Source organism: Anolis carolinensis, chromosome 3, assembly GCF_035594765.1.
Source record: "Anolis carolinensis isolate JA03-04 chromosome 3, rAnoCar3.1.pri, whole genome shotgun sequence".
Taxonomy (NCBI): Eukaryota; Metazoa; Chordata; class Lepidosauria; order Squamata; family Dactyloidae; genus Anolis; species Anolis carolinensis.
In genome coordinates this window covers 242,399,558-242,415,801 of record NC_085843.1, presented here as the reverse complement: position 1 = coordinate 242,415,801, position 16,244 = coordinate 242,399,558, and the positions used below count along the sequence as shown (strand labels likewise).

Here is a 16,244-nt window from a genome sequence, read left to right as displayed (position 1 = left end):
GCAACACAATGCTGTCTGACTGTTGGATGAGGTAACATATTGGGCCAGCCCAAGGCAAAAAAAGCAAAAGATGGGACCCATCTAATATTTTCAAATACTTTTCTTAAAATGTTAAAGAGAAGATAGAAATACAACTGGTCTTATGTATGTGTTGTGTGTCTTCAAATCATTTCCAACTTATGGCAATCATATGGCAAATCTATCATGGGATTTTCTGTATGACTTGCCCAACGTCACCCAATGGGATTTCATGACCTTGCCAAAATCCCACATTATGTGATCCTATGTTTTCTACTGAATGCCTTTCGTCACAGTTCTTATTGTTGTGGACCATTCTGAAAGTTTTATGGTAATACTGAAGGGTGACAAATTAAATTATTTATTAAAATACTCTTTCCTCATTTTTGTGGCATCACACTAGACAGTTTCCCACCCCAGTTGATCTTATGAACACTGAGATGCAGGGTAGGCTGGGAATACAAGTTAGTTCAAGATGTCTCAGCCAGCATCATGGCTTAGTAAGGCTTCCATCATGCAGCTCCTCAGTGCTGATCTAAGGGTTCATAGGATTAATACAGGTTAACACCACTTTAATTGCCATGGCTCAATGCTATGGAATCCTGGGAGTTGCAGTTTGGTGAAGCTACAGCATTCTTTGGCAGAGAAAGCTAAAGATCTTGTGAGACTATAGCTCCCAGGATTCCATAGCACTGAACCATGCTAATTAAAGTGGTGTCAAATTGTATGAGTTCTACAATGTAGATGTACCTTAAACCAGAAGTGAAGGAGTCTGGAGAACGAGGGTCTGGAGAACAAGCCCTATGAGAAGCGGCTTAACGAATTGGTCATGTTTAGGCTGCAGAAGAGAAGGCTGAGGCATGATAACCATGTATAAATATATGATAGAAAGCCATAGGGAGGAGGGAGCAAGCTTGTTTTCTGCTGCCCTGGACACTAGGATGTGTAACAATGGCTTCAAACTACAGGAAAAGAGATTCCACCTGAACATTAGGAACTTCCTCACTGTGAGAGCAGTTCAGCAGTGGAACCCTCTGCCCTGGAGTGTGGTGGAAGCTGCTTCTTTGGAAACTTAAGCAGAGGCTGGATGGCCCTCTGTCAGGGGTGCTTTGAATGTGATTTTCCTGCTTCTTGGCAGGGGGTTGGACTGGATGGCCGATGAGGTCTCTTCCAACTCTATGATTCTATGTGTGCAACTCCTACTGCTTATGCTGGCTAATGCTAATGAGAGCTAGGGTTCAACAACACCAGGACGATAACATTATTTATCTTAATGTATAATTCTATTTCAAAACCAGTATGGACAGAAATGGCATTGGGGAAAAAGTGCTGTTTTGAAAGGACAAAATATTAAATGCTTAGGCTCCAACCTCACATTCAGTTTATATCTGGGGGATACATTTCAATAAAAGAAACCTGTGAATTTTTTAGTTTCAGACATCTAGAAATTAAATGAAAATGCTAAAAAGCATGGGGAGAAAGAGAATGACTGATGAATGAATCAGCATTCAACGAACCAAGTCTGAGAATTGCATAGTCATGACAAAATACTACTCACTCTAATATACACATATTCAAAAGCTTGTTTGTTACATGCCAACCAGTCAGCTTCATTGTATTACAATGTACATCTCCATGGGAACTGGACATCAACATCTTGCAAATTCAGAGCACTGGCTTCCCTGAGCAAACCCACCCATATATAACTCGCTCTTCCTCATTTTCTATTTCCTTCCTCTTTACCAAGCACTAGCATCATTTAAAAGATTTCTGTCTATTCTAACATTTAATAGCTTCTGTTTAGTCTTTTTTGTCTTTTGGTGAGAGATTAGGCTTAATTAGCTCTTGAAACCATTTATCTTTTTAGCGGTCATGGTACCAGTCAAGCTGTTCTCCAGCACCATATATCAAATGACTTGATTTTTCCCTTGTCATCTTTTTTTTTTTTTGCACTACAGCTTCCATATAATTGGGAATATTGTGGTGTGGGTGATCTTTAGTATTCAATGTATACAGTTACAGAAATTGGTATTGATATACAGGGCACAATCCAAATAAACACAACTTTGACTAGAACTCTCTGCCTTCTCATGCAATTGCCAGACCTTAGCAACTGATCAATTGCCAGTTGATTCAACTTTCTGATTTTCTCATGCCTTCTGGCTTCTGGAATTTTAATTTAAGATACTACAGTACTTGTATTTGGCTGCAGTCAAAAACTCACTGGATACTTTTATTCACTTAAGTATTAAACCAAGTCTGGGAATGTAACTAAGGATATGGATTTATTATTTCGCTGGCATCAGCCAATTGGCACTGGGCACAGCCTGCTTGTTCTACAAAATCCAAATAAAGCAACTAATTTCCTTCATGTTTACTTCTACAGAAGAACTGTTATTTAATTGCTTGCATTGCTTGAGTGATGTTTCATTTGTATGCAGACCATATTACATGAGGTCAATGCCACGGATACACTTCTCCTTCATTTACTTCACGTGAATAAAATCTCGGGAAAATCCTTTAGTGTTTATACAATGTATTGAAAGGACTAGGAAATAAAATCAGGACTGTGACATGTTTTTGAAGATATGGAAATCTAGAATGTATTGGTTTAAATGAAGATGCATTTTGCAGCTTGAGTTATGAAGAGCAAACGAACAATGGCTGTGCATTTTTGCACTTTTATTCTGCTTCTGGTTTCATATATTATCTGCTGACATATTTTCATCTCTCCTGCTAGTTTTAATATGGTTGCTGTATCATTGCATTTTATACCTCTAATCAACTGTACGTGATGTAGAAAACTCTGGATGGTGGGCAGCTTAAAAGTGGAACCAGTGAATGAAAATAGCGGCTCATGATCAGTAACTTTGAGGAACAATGTTCAAAGTTGAACATTTCACTTTAAACACGATTGGACAGCTGTTCAAAGAGAAAGAGATGTTCCCTGTAAAACACTGCACATGGTTACCCTAGACTCGATCCAAAAAAACAGAATTAAAAAATTGACTGTACAGTTCCCTGGCAGGTTATAACCATCACAACCAAGCAGACAGCTCTCTGTGCTGCACGTACAAAGATGCACATCAGCTCTCCCAAAATCTAAGCCACACTTCTAGCAGATGGTATGTGTGTACTAGGCTTGCTCAAATAATTCGATTTTCCCGTTACCCGTTATTAATTCGTTATTTTCGTTTGTTTTGAAGCAATATAGAACCTTGGTTGTCCACACGTCTGGATATCGCGGTTTCGAATCGCGAGAGGCCGTTTTTTCTTATTTCTTCGTTTTTTTCGTTAAGAAAAAAAAGCTTTTGCAAATCACCCAAACTCCTTTCCTTTTGCCCCTCAGCCAATGGGAGGCTCAGCCAATGGGAGGGGGCGAGGGGGAAGGAGGCCGAGGAGGAGGAGGAAGACGGAGGGGGGAAATGGCCGCCGCCGCCGCCTCGCCTCAGCTCAGGCCTGGAGAGACCAAGAGGGGCCCGGCGGTGAGGAGGAAGAGGCCCGGGATGCGAGGGGGTGTGGGCCAGGCCCGTCCTCGGCTGCTCCCAGGGGCCCAGATTCGCACCCTCCCTCCCCCCAATACAGGTCTCCAGTCCATACCACGCTACATGAACTTGAATGGATACTGTGGTTGTGTTGTCGAAAGCTTTCATGGCCGGGATCACACTGCTGTGGTATGTATTCCGGGCTCTATGGCCATGTGCCAGAAGCATTCTCTCCTGACGTTTCACCCACATCTGTGGCAGACATAGAGGTTTTGACGTCTGTGCGAAGCTAGGCAAGTGGGGTTTATATATCTGTGGAAGGTCCAGGGTGGGAGAAAGAACTCTTGTCTGTGGGAGGCAAGTGTGAATGTTGCAATTGGTCACCTTGATTAGCATTGAATAGCCTTGCAGCTTCAAAGCCTGGCTGCTTCCTACCTGGGGGAATCCTTTGTTGGGAGGTATTAGCTGGCCCTGATTGTTTCCTGTCTGGAATTCCCATTTTCTGGGTGTTTCTGGGAAGGTAATGGCACTCCATGTAGTCATGCCGGCCACATGACCTTGGAGGTGTCTATGGACAACACTGGCTCTTGGGCTTAGAAATGGAGATGAACACCAACCCCCAGAGTCAGACATGACTGAACTTAACGTCAAGGGATACCTTTACCTTTACCTACACACACACACACACACACACACACAAGCAGGGACTATATATATATATAATATATATACACAATATATATCACACACACACCAATTTAACAAAGTTTCAGCCACAAAAACAAAGTTTCTGAAGTAGAACAATGACTTTCACAGTAAAGACAACCCAATTTAACAGGAAATAAGACTTTCAAACCAGGAACAGATTTCTGCAATTATTAAAAAATGGTTTATTATAAAAGCTATGAAAATTTGCCAAAAATCAGAGGATAAGGGAAACGTTCCACATTTTGGTGAGCTATCAGTGTTAAATGTGTTCTACCACTGTACCAAGTTTGAAGAAGATCACTCAAAAAATGAGGGCGGGAGAGCCCCCTAAGTCCCCCCCCCTTCGGGCTGTTTTTGGGCCACCGCGCATGCGCGTCCGCCATTAACGAATTAATTTAGAAAATAACGAATTTTCGTTAATTTCGAAAAATTTTGGGGGCCAAATTCGTTATTAGCAACAAAAACGAAAAACTGCCCCCTCTAGTTTTGAAACGAGTTTAGAATCAAATTTTTCATGGATCGATCAAGCCTAGTGTGTACACATATGTTGCCTCAGTTTAGCATGTAGGCCATTCCTTTCTGAATGGCACCTAGATCTAAGCCAGCATCTATTTGGGGGGAAATCAAATAGGACTATAAACACATATGCATGGAAAATGAGAGGCATCCAAGCCTGACCATTTAAAGCTTTGAAGGTATTTGAAGATAAATAAAAGTTCAGTTCAGTGGAAAGATTATTGATAAAGGGGCTATATTATTTATTCATTTATTTCATACATTTTAATCCCATCCTTTTCACCCCCAGAGGGGTACTCACAGCGGCTTCACAACTTGCAATTAGATGCCAACCGCAACAATAATAAAACAATTATAGTTAAAACAATTAGTTAAAAACATCTATTATAAAATATCATTTTTAAAATTTCAACACTTCAAAGTCATAGTCCAGAGTTTGTCCACTGTCAGTCACATAAATCATTCTCATTAATTATTGCTGTTTAATTCTGCTCAAACGCTTGGTCCCACATCCATGTTTTGAGTTTTTCCTAAAGGATAGGAGGGAGGGGCCAACCCGATTTCATTAGGGAGGGAGTTCGATAGATGTGGGGACAGCCCTGAGAAGGCCCTGTCTCTCGTCCCCACGAATCACGCCTGCGAGGGTGGTAGGATGGAGAGCAGGGCCTCCTCTGATGATCTTAACTTCCGAGGTGGATCATGGAGGGAGATACATTCGGACAAGTAAGCTGGGCCAGAACCATTTAGGGCTTTATAGGCTAAAGCCAGCACTTTGAACTGTGCTGGCATTAGCCTATAAATCAGAGAGAGAAAAGTGGTCAAATCAAATAGACAAACTGCTTTTATCAGCTTTATCTAAATAGCTATTCCAACACCCTTTCTTTCATTTTGAACATTGGAATAACCAACTTCAAGTTAACCACTGGCCCAGATAAAAACAGGACTGCCAAAGGCATTTTGTGGCGCAAGGCAGAGCACCAACCAACATGCCTATCATTCCAAAAGTCAAGATGCACAACATTCAAGGTCGGTACTTGAGGCAGAAAATCTCAGGGAATGTGCCTCCCCTTCCTGGCAGTTAGAATCATAATAAATTAAACAACCAAGATTTTTTTTGCCCTTTCATAACACACTCAGGATCCTCTCCCTCTGGGGGCTGCCTCTCTCTGCCTAACAGAAGGGCTGGCTGTGCAATACAACAACAGTTCCTTCCAGGTGAATACTATGGTTTGCCAATCCAGCAGCAAAAACATCTAGTGACACTTAAACTTGCAAGTAAGCAAGCTGACAATAAAATTGTAGCTTACGTAGCTATTTTATAAGTGCAGCAAGTGCCGCTTTGACAAAGTAAAAAGGCTTTTGAACAAAACCCAAACTTCCTTGGAAGACCTCAGCTCCTCTGCATATTAATTCAAACCAGTCAAGTTAAGGCATTGATTGTGACAGTATTAACCTTGCATTGTGAATGTTAATAAAGCACCACCAATGTTGGCATTTCTGGGTTTCACTAAAATGAAACAAGAAGAGGCAGCCAATGCAATATATGCTTGAAAAGGTTTATTCAAAACCTCCACCCCAGTTTTAAGACCATATTGCAAAACATAGATCCACAAGGATAAGGAGCAACTTTTTTTCCTTCCTACATAAATATTGGATCTATGCATACATTTATTTATTTATTTATATGTCTCATTTCTATCCCGCCTTTCTCATTCAAAGGGACTCAAGGCAGCTTATAGATTAGGCAAAAATTCAATGCCAATAAAACAACAATCCAATCCAATAAAACTTAAAGCAGCTAAAAAACAATTTACATCAGGCATTAAAACACATGAGACAGTATACAAAACTTAAAACATATGAAATGCATAAATCCATTCGTCCAAAGACCATGTGCATAATCCTTAATCCAGACCGTGTCGAAGCCGTAAAAACTTATTCGTTAAACGCTTGCGCACATAGTCAGGTCTTTAGTTTCTTCCTAAAACCCAGAAGGGATGGAGCCTGCTGGATGTTATTGGGGAGTGAGTTCCACAGCCAAGGAGCCACCATTGAGAAGGCCCTGTCTCTCGTCTCCACCAGTCGCGATTGCGAGGCAGATGGGACCGAGAGCAGGGCCTCTCCAGATGATCTTCAAGTTCTAATAGGCTCATAGGAGGAGATACATTTGAACAGGTAAGTCTGCATGCAGCTGGAGTCTGTAGACAACTCCCAGAAACCAGGGTTATTAACCCTGTGCTCAATTACCAGTCCAATAACCCCAACACAGTTTGCTGTGGAGTTATGAGAGCTAACATCCAATACCTGATTGGGGAAGACTGATCTGGTTCCAAGAGCAGGACTAATTTTGGGGAGTGGCCAGAAAAATGACTGCTCGGTTAATTAAATTTGATACAAGATAAAAAAAATTATCAATCCACACAAGATGTACAGATTCTTCATAATTGTTGCAAATTGTCAAGTTAATAGTTTGGACCAGCCTGTTTCAAGATGATTAAAACACATTTAGCTTGCATCAATTCTGTGGCTTCACCCCATGGGACCTGCAGGTCCCTCCTTGGTTCCTCTACTGGCTCACCTTAATGCTATGGGGTTACTCTGTGTTTTAATAAAGTATAGGAAAGACAAAAAACTTGGGGGGGGGGTGCACAACTTTATTCCTCTCTATATGGGAAATAGAGTTAATCTGCTATGATTACAACACCATCCAGAATTTAGTTAGACTCATGAAGGCATTTCAAACCAGGACAGCCTTGTCCATGAAGTTCAGCCAATGTTCAGTAACTACGTGCAAGCAGGAAATGGGGGCAATGAGCAGAGATATGTCCACCCACATCTTTGTTCAAAGCAAGGAAGAAAGGAGAATGACAGAGAGGATGTGGCAAGTTACAATACCTATTTCTGGCTCAGCTTCCATCATTAGATATGGAACCAACTGCCTCTTCCCATAGATCAACAAAGTTCCCATGCCTTCGAAAAAGAGAACATGTGACCTTCGAGAAGTGAGTGAATTGCACTTCCCACCATCCATCAGAATTGGTGACACTGGATATCACTTATTGTAGTTACAGTCCAGCAGCCTCTGATGGGCCTATCATCCCCATATCTGTTGCAGTAGAACCATTGGCTGTAACTACCAAGGAAGGGGGCAAAATACGGATATTGACCAAATTTCTAGCATCACAGTATCTTATAACTTCAGTTGAGCACTTATGAAACAGAGTTTAGGTATCCAAAGAGATAGAGTGGGCAAAGTTACTAAGGGAATTGTAACAAGAAAGTAAGTTCCAGGTGTAAACAACTTTCAACATCTCACCCTCCGCAATACTGAAAATTATACTGAAGAATAAAGTATTTTGAGGGGCAGATTTCGTATTTAGGATGACAACATGCCCTCTTACCACCCATCTCTCACAGCTTTTTTTGTGTGTGTCAGGAATCATAGAAACATAGTTGGAAGAGACCTCACTGGCTATCCAGTCCAATCCCCTGCCAAAAAGCAGGGAAATCACATTCAAAGCACCCCTGACAGAGGGCCATCCAGCCTCTGCTTAAAAGCTTCCAAAAAAGGAGCCTTCACCACAGTCTTCAGGACGGCAGAAAACAAGCTTGCTCCCTCCTCCCTTTGACTTCCCTTTACATAATTATACATGGCTATCATGTCTCTTCTCAACCTTCTCTTCTGGAGGCTAAATATGCCCAGCTCTTTAAACCACTCCTCATAGGGTTTGCTCTCCAGATCCTTAATAATTTTAGTCGCCCTCCTCTGGACACTTTCCAGCTTGTCAACATCTCCCTTCAATTGCAGTTGAGAAACTGCAAGTCGCTTCTGGTGTGAGAGAATTGGCTGCCTACAAGGACGTTGCCCAAGGGACGCCTGGATGTTTGATGTTTTACCATCCTTGTGGGAGGCCTCTCTCATATTCCCACATGGGGACCTGGAGCTGACAGAGGGAGCTCACCTGCTCCTTCTCGATTCGAACTGCTGACCTCTTGGTCAGCAGTCCTATGGGCACAAGGGTTTAACCAATTGCATCACCGAGGGCTCCACCTCTCACAGCTATACACTTGAATTACAACTAAATCCTCTTGTCCTTCTATCCTGCAACATTCTTGCTTCAATTTGGAAGCATTGTTTATACAGCACATCAAAACAAAGCAAAAACAGAGCCTCACAGAAACTAAGAAATAATATATAGAAGATAATGTGCCTTGATCACAAGCTTTTCCCTTGGAATTTGACAAACATGCAGCAGTGGAACCACTGAACGCAGGAGACAGGAAGAGGAAAAAATGAATCAGAGAGGAGAACCCGGAAAGCAGTTGCTTTAGGTCTTTATTTTGCCCCAGGACAGGTATGGGGATTGGGGAGAGAGGCATGGAAATGATCATGGATGGAAAAAATTGATCAACGGATAGTTCTTTTTTTGATCAATATTATAAAACCAGCACAATTGTCAGAAATACAGCTGCCTATTTGATGCCTGCACACAGGCAGCCAAGGTCATTTGGTTTTGCTACTCTCTTCAGCATGGTTCAAAATGCAATTAAAATTACCTATAATACCAACTCAAAACATTTTTTGTCTGAGATCAAGCAAAAGCTCAGTTTCCCCTATTGTGGAAGTTTACAGTGCATAATATCCAATTTCAGGTGAGTTGTTTTGGAATCTAAACATATAATATTAATAAATTAGAAAAACCATTCCTGTTTTATGCCACCCAGAATTAGATGTCCAAAGTATCCATTAATGGTGGCCATGACTTTACAGAGGGGAGGGGCTCACCTATATAGTGACAGAGGATCACTGAGGGATACTGAGTAGACACAAAGTTTGGAAGAGATATTACTATATTAAACAGCAGTATTCAGAAACTCCCAGCCCACGTACACATGAGACATGGCATTTTGGCCTGCATAAATAGGAGTATAGTGTCTAGATTCAGTGAAATCATGCTACCTCTCTATTCTGCCATGGTCAGACCACATCTGGAATACTGTGTCCAATTGTGGGCACAGCATGTGAAGGGAGATGTTGGCAAGCTAGAAGGGTGATGAAAAATTATCAAGGGTATGGAGAACAAGCCACATGAGGAGTGGCTTAAAGAGATTATTTTCTGCTGCCCTGGAGACTAGGACACAGAACAATGGCTTCCAACTACAGGAAAGGAGATTCCACCTGAATGTTAGGAAGAACTGGGTTGCTGTGAGTTTTCCGGGCTGTATGGCCATGTTCCAGAAACATTCTCTCCTGACGTTTCACCCACATCTATGGCAGGCATCGTCAGAGGTTGTGAGGTATACTGGAAACAGTTTCCACAGTTTGCAATATACCTCACAACCTCCGAGGATGCTTGCCATAGATGTGGGTGAAACGTCAGGAGAGAATGCTTTTGGAACATGGCCATACAGCCCGGAAAACTCACAGTAATCCAGTGATTCCAGCCATGAAAGCCTTCAACAACATCTTAGGAAAAACTTCCTAACTGTGAGAGCTATTCAGCAGTGGAACTCTCTGCCCTGGAGTGTGGGAGGCTCCTTCTTTGGAGGCTTTTAAATAGAGTCTGGATGGCCATCTACCGGGGGTGCTTTGAATGCGATTTTCCTGTTTCTTGGCAGGGGGTTGGACACGAGGTCACTTCCAACTCTATGATTCTATGACATGCTGGCTGGGAAATTTGAAAAAGTAGCTATTCTAAGCGCTAACAGAGATACCCGTGCCTTGGCATAACTGAAATATTCTATCTCCCTGTTTCCAGCATTTATGTTAAGAATGACTCCATTCTTTCTCTATAGAACAGGGTCAATTCAGGATATCTTCCTGCCTTAGGACAAGAAAAAGATTTCTGCTTCCACATTTCATGAACAGAACCAACAACAAGGCAAGCAGTTAAGCAGTGGAGATGAGACAATACTCTCCACTAAGGACTGGAGGTTGGTTGAGGGATACTACAGAAGGAAACGTAGCATAGTGGCACCTTTCAACATCTCATGATGATTCACGTGTAATTGTCACCAGAGTGCATCTGTTACCTGCCTAACAGGAGGGCTGGTCCTACTATTAGATTTGTACTAATAAGTAGGAAAGCTGTGGAATAAGATGGAAGAAGTCCCATAGCAAATACAAATGGAGACATGAACTAAGGACGAATTGGGTGCCGAGCAAAGTTTCAATGCAAACCATGTCACTTTTAAGATGCCTCATGGCATTATGTAAACCAGTGGTTCTGTGGGCTGCGAGAATGAAAATCCGGTCCGCGAACCTCCTTCCTATTTATTTACAGAACATATCCCATCCAGTAGTTGCCATCTGCTCACCTACAGAAAACCATATTTAATAATCTAGAGCTGATATGGTCTATCCAATGCAATGGTCAGCTCTTCATAAAGGAGTGGAAATAAAATAAAATAAAGAGGTTTGCGGACTGGATTTTTGTTCTCGTAGCCCACGACCCATAGGTTGAGAACCACTGCTTTAACAGATTGTGCCTGAAAAGTTATCAGATGGGCTGCATTTGGGGAGTAAATGTGAGCCTATCACAGAGATGAGAGCCAGTGTGGTGTTGCGGGTTAAAATCTGCACTTAGTCATGGAAATCCAGTAGGTGACCTTGGGCATGTCACATTGTCTCAGCTTCAGAGGAAGACAACGGCACACTTTGGGTCCTTCTACACAGCCACATAACCCAGAATATCAAGGCAGAAAATCCCACAATATCTGCTTTGAACTGGGTTATCTGAGTCCACACTGCCATATATTCCAGTTCAAAGCAGATAATGTCAGATTTTGTTCAACTGTGTGGAAGGGGCCTTCCTCCCATTAAACCTTGTCAAGAAAACCCCTTGATGGGTTTGCCTTAGCACAGCTTCAAGTCAAATGATTTAAAGGTACACAACAACAAAAGGGAGACTAATGTTTGAAATTATGACTCCCATTTTCCAGATTTCAGGATATTATATTTGAGAAATTGTTGACATTCTTAACAACAGACCCCACCTTTGTGTTCTTAAAGAAGAGCAGGGATTTAGCAGGCAGAAGTGATAGGAAGAAACCAGTAGAAACCAATTTCCCTATGAGCTTCAGTAAGAAGTCAAAAAGAGGATGATCAGGACAAGAAAAAAGATGAAAGATCCTTATGAGTGAAAGATTTGAGGGAAAGTCTTCCTGTAATTATACCACAAGCTTAAAAATCACTCAGAGAAGGAAGTGATGCTGTGCTGTCATATTTCTCTCTTTTTTGCCAACAACAAAAGTGGAGGAGGAAGAGCCGACATACCATCAAATGAGTCATTGGAGACCTTAGAAGACTGGGAATGTTAAAAAAAACTGCATCCATTTAAATACATCAGCGTAAGCATGCAAACAGCTCTCTCTCTCCTCTGAAAGGAGACTGGAGAAAGCAAAAGCTTTGCATCAGCTTTGTCTCATCTGGCATCTTCCAGAAGGGTTGGACTACAATGAATATCCAACCTGTTTGGCCAGCAAGCTGTCTGATGTAGGTTGTAGGTCCAATGAATTGCAGGAGCAACAGGTTGGAGAAGGCTGTTAGCTACTCTATGCTTCAAATCAAATCAAATCACGTTTTATTGATTAGCCCATCGGCCGTATCAAAACATATAACACATAGACATACATACAACATATACTCTGTACTTAATTTCCAAGGGTAAAAGGGAAAACATAGGAAGCCCAGCTTCCTTGAAATCACCCTTTCTCTGGTGGAAAATGACTCCACTGTGCTTGGAATGATTGGTTAGTGGCTTCTTTATTTTTGTTTCCTTTTTTAAAAAAGCAGTATGTAATTGGGTTTTCTGGGCCGTATGACCATGTTCCAGAAGTACTCTTTCCTGACGTTTCACCTACATCTATGGCAGGCATCCTCAGTGGTTGGGAAGTATATTGGAAACTAGGCAAGGGAGGCTTATATATCTGTGGAAGGTCCAGGGTGGGAGAACTTCTGTTAGAGGCCAGTGTGAATGTTGCAATTAATCACCTTGATTACAATTGAAAAGCCTTGCAGCCTCAAGGCCTAGATGATTCAGAACACTTGATTAACCAAGCAGGACACAGCATATTATTTGAGAACACAGCAATGCTGGACCAATCTAACAACCACCATGTCAGGCTACACAGATAAGCCACTAAAATCCACAAGCATGTGGACAAGTTCAACAGAAAGGAGGAAATCATGAAAATGAACAAAGTCTGGCTACCAGTATTTAAAAACTCCATAATCAAGAAGGTAAATAAAGAACAATGCTCTGAAAACAGAGGAATTCCAGAAAGGAAACAATCAGGGCCAGCTAACACCTCCCAACAAAGAATTCTCCCTGGCAGGAATTGGCCAGGCCTTGAAGCTGCAAGGCTTTTCAATGCTAATCAAGGCAGCCAATTGCAACATTCACACTTGCCTCAAATAGACAAGAGTTCTTTCTCCCACCCTAGACATCTCCACTTGCCTAATTTCCAAGGTAATTTCATAACCTCCGAGTATGCCTACCACAGATGCAGGCAAAATGTCAGAAAAGATATAATGATATAAGAATAAAGTTGTGTATTCTTATTCTTATTATTATTTTGGAGCATGGCCATATAGCCCGGAAAACTCACAGCAACCCAACATTTCCATTGTTTGCTACAGTGCAGTATAAAAACCAACAACAACAAAGGCAGACCAATTACGTGCTCAACAAACTGAAAGGAAATAAATACACCCTGGGCTTTCTTGAGGACTTAGCTTCCCTTTCTGCCCGGGGGAAAGCAAAGAGCACCTGGCAGATGGATCACACCTGCAGGAAGGTATGGGGCCTCCTCCCAGCACCCCCTCTCCATCCCTCCCTCCAAGGAGACAGCAGAAGGGCCTCTGGACCAGGGAAGGCAAGCTGGGCGCATCTCTTGGCTCCTTTCCCTCTCTAGGTGGGGATGGTCTTTTTCTCTCTTTCTCTCTGGCTCAGAGTTCCATCATCTCTGCTGGCACCACCCAGGCATCTGCGGATGATGAGCTGTGCGGTCTAGGGATTGCGAGGCAGGAGAGGGGGGCTGGGAGCCTGGGCCTGCCGTAGGGTGTGTCCTCCCCCCCCCCCCAAACACATACACACTCTATCCCCATCTATCCTTCTGCGCCCTGCTGTCTTGGCTCATCAAAGAAGCAATGGGTCCAGGAGGGGAGAAGACCTGCCATCTCCTGATGTTTGGTTTGCAGATTGTGTGGGGATGGAAGGCAGGGAGAGAAAAGGACATGATACCCCACCACACGCACACATCAAATCCAATACAAGTGGCCTGGCAACCTTGACCCACACTGATTTAATAAAAAAAAAACACTTTGCAGGGGACCAGCCTAGACCTGGACCCTCCCAGGTTTCTTTTTCCTGGAAATTCCTTGGACAGGAGCCTCGCCCCGGCTGCGTTGGCTGGAGGCAGCTCTCCCAAGAAGTAGGGAGGGAAGAACAGCGCCCAAGGAGAGGAAGCTGCCGCAGCCCAGTCACCGGGGACCTTTTCCTCCTTTTCCTCCTCCCTTTAATAAGGAAATTAGGGGAGGAGAACAGAGGAATTCCAGACATGAATCAATCAGAGGCAGCTAATACCTCCAAACAAAGGATTCCCCCAGGCAGGAATGAAACTGGCAAGACCATTAATGCTAATCAAGGTGATTAATTACAACATTCACACTGGCCTCCAACAGACAAGAGTTCTTTCTTTCTCCCACCCTGGACCTTTGTTCATTTTCATGATTTCCTCCTTTCTGTCGAAATGGCCCACATGCTCATGGATTTCAGTGGCTTCTCTGTGTAGTCTAATGTGGTGGTTGTTAGTGTGGTCCAGCATTGCTGTGTTCTCAAATTTGAATTGTTTATTGTACTAGCCATAGGCCATGACATCAGTAATATACAACCTTTATAAACACTTTCCAATATAAACATTAAAACCTATTCAAAAATTAAAACTAGTTCTTTAAAATTATGATAGCAGCAACATAACAATGCCAGTGTCTGATTTGTATCATCCCAAACCATCACCATTTCCATTTCTGACCTCAAGTATGGATTTTGCTACTTTAGCTTTGATTTTTTGGGCTGCAATTGCAAATGTGGTGCTCCCCTGCTAGAACCTCCAAACAAGCTCAAGGTGTTCTCAAATAATATGCTGTGCCCAGGTTGGTTCATCAAGTGCTTTGAATCAGCCAGGCCTTGAAGCTGCAAGGCTTTTCAATGCTTTGTCGAAGGCTTTCATGGCCGGCATCACTGGGTTGTTGTTCATTTTCCGGGTTGTGGAATATGGCCATGTTCCAGAAGCATTCTCTCCTGACGTTTCACCCACATCTGTGGTAGGTATCCTCAGAGCTATCACAACTTCTGAGGATGCCTGCCACAGATGTGGGTGAAAAGTCAGGACAGAATGCTTCTGGAACATGGCCATACAGCCCGGAAAATGCACCACAACCCACTTTTCAATGCTGATCAAGGTGATTCACTGCAACACTCACACTTTCCTCCAGCAGACAAGAGTCCTGTCTCCCACCCTGGACCTTCCACAGACAGAGAAACCTCCCTTGCTTAGCCATCCAACAGACCTCAAACCCTCTGGGGATGCCTGCCATAGATGTGGGCGAAATGTCAGGAGAGAATACTTCTCATACAGCCCGGGAAATGCACAAGAGCCTAGGGGAGGAGACTTTGCTCCATCCTTTCCCCCTTCCAAGGCTTGGGCGTTGCTCGGCCGCCTCGGAAATGCAGGCACTTGCCGCAGCCCCAGCCTTTGCAGCAGCCCCGACTTTCCAGGGGTCCAGAAAGAGAGAGATGCAATTGGTGAGGGGGGGGGGGGGGGCAAGAAAGTGGGACGGGGGTCGACTCACCGCTCTGCTCCCCTAGGAAGACCAGCTTGAATTTCCGAAGCGGGTTGCCGAAGTCTCCTGCTGTCGACATGGCGAGCAGGTTGTTGCGGCGGACGGCAGCGCGGAGGAGGAGGAGGAGGAGAGAGGAAGCCTGCCCCTCGGACTCCGGGCAGAGGAGGGGCCACTCCGCCCACGAGGCTCTGTCCGCCCCGGCTCTGCACTTTCTCTCCCCGGGGAAGGAGCGCCCTGGAGAAGGGAGGGAGGAAGGAAGGAAGGAGGCACACGCGCGATCCCGGTTCCCTTCCTTCCCCGCCCCGTCTCCCGTCCGCAGCAGCGCCTGCGCTCTCGCCCCTCGGCGGCTACCCTGATGTCATGCTGGAGCAGCCGGCAAACCAATGCGGTGTTGCGAGGGGAGGGAAGGAGAGGGAGGGGAAGGGGTGGGGCCCGCTTTCCTGCCTGGAGGGGCCTCAGAGGAGCCCCGGGCCTCCCGCACCCGCACCACGCGCTTCGGTTATTGCTGCTGCTGCCCTGCCTCGGTTTCCTGCCAAGCAAGGGGCAACTAATCCCTCTACAATGCCAGGAATACAAGCCTGCAGCCAAGGGGGGAGGTGGGGAGGTGTTAGGGGATCAAGCCCCCCCCCCGAAAATTTTCAGATTTTAACTGATTAACCAAATACCCATGA

The 16,244-nt window shown here is 43.8% G+C and overlaps 1 protein-coding gene across 1 annotated transcript in view; it reads right to left on the bottom strand.

Annotated features, from left to right (window-relative positions):
* rab6b (RAB6B, member RAS oncogene family) overlaps positions 1-15,920 on the bottom strand; it is an 83,302-nt gene extending 67,382 nt beyond the window's left edge. The window contains exon 1 of the mRNA XM_003218360.4: positions 15,583-15,920. Coding sequence (XP_003218408.1) covers positions 15,583-15,652 — 70 coding nt within the window. The 5' untranslated portion in view covers positions 15,653-15,920. The remainder of the gene's footprint in view (positions 1-15,582) is intronic.
* Between the last annotated feature and the right edge of the window lie 324 nt (positions 15,921-16,244).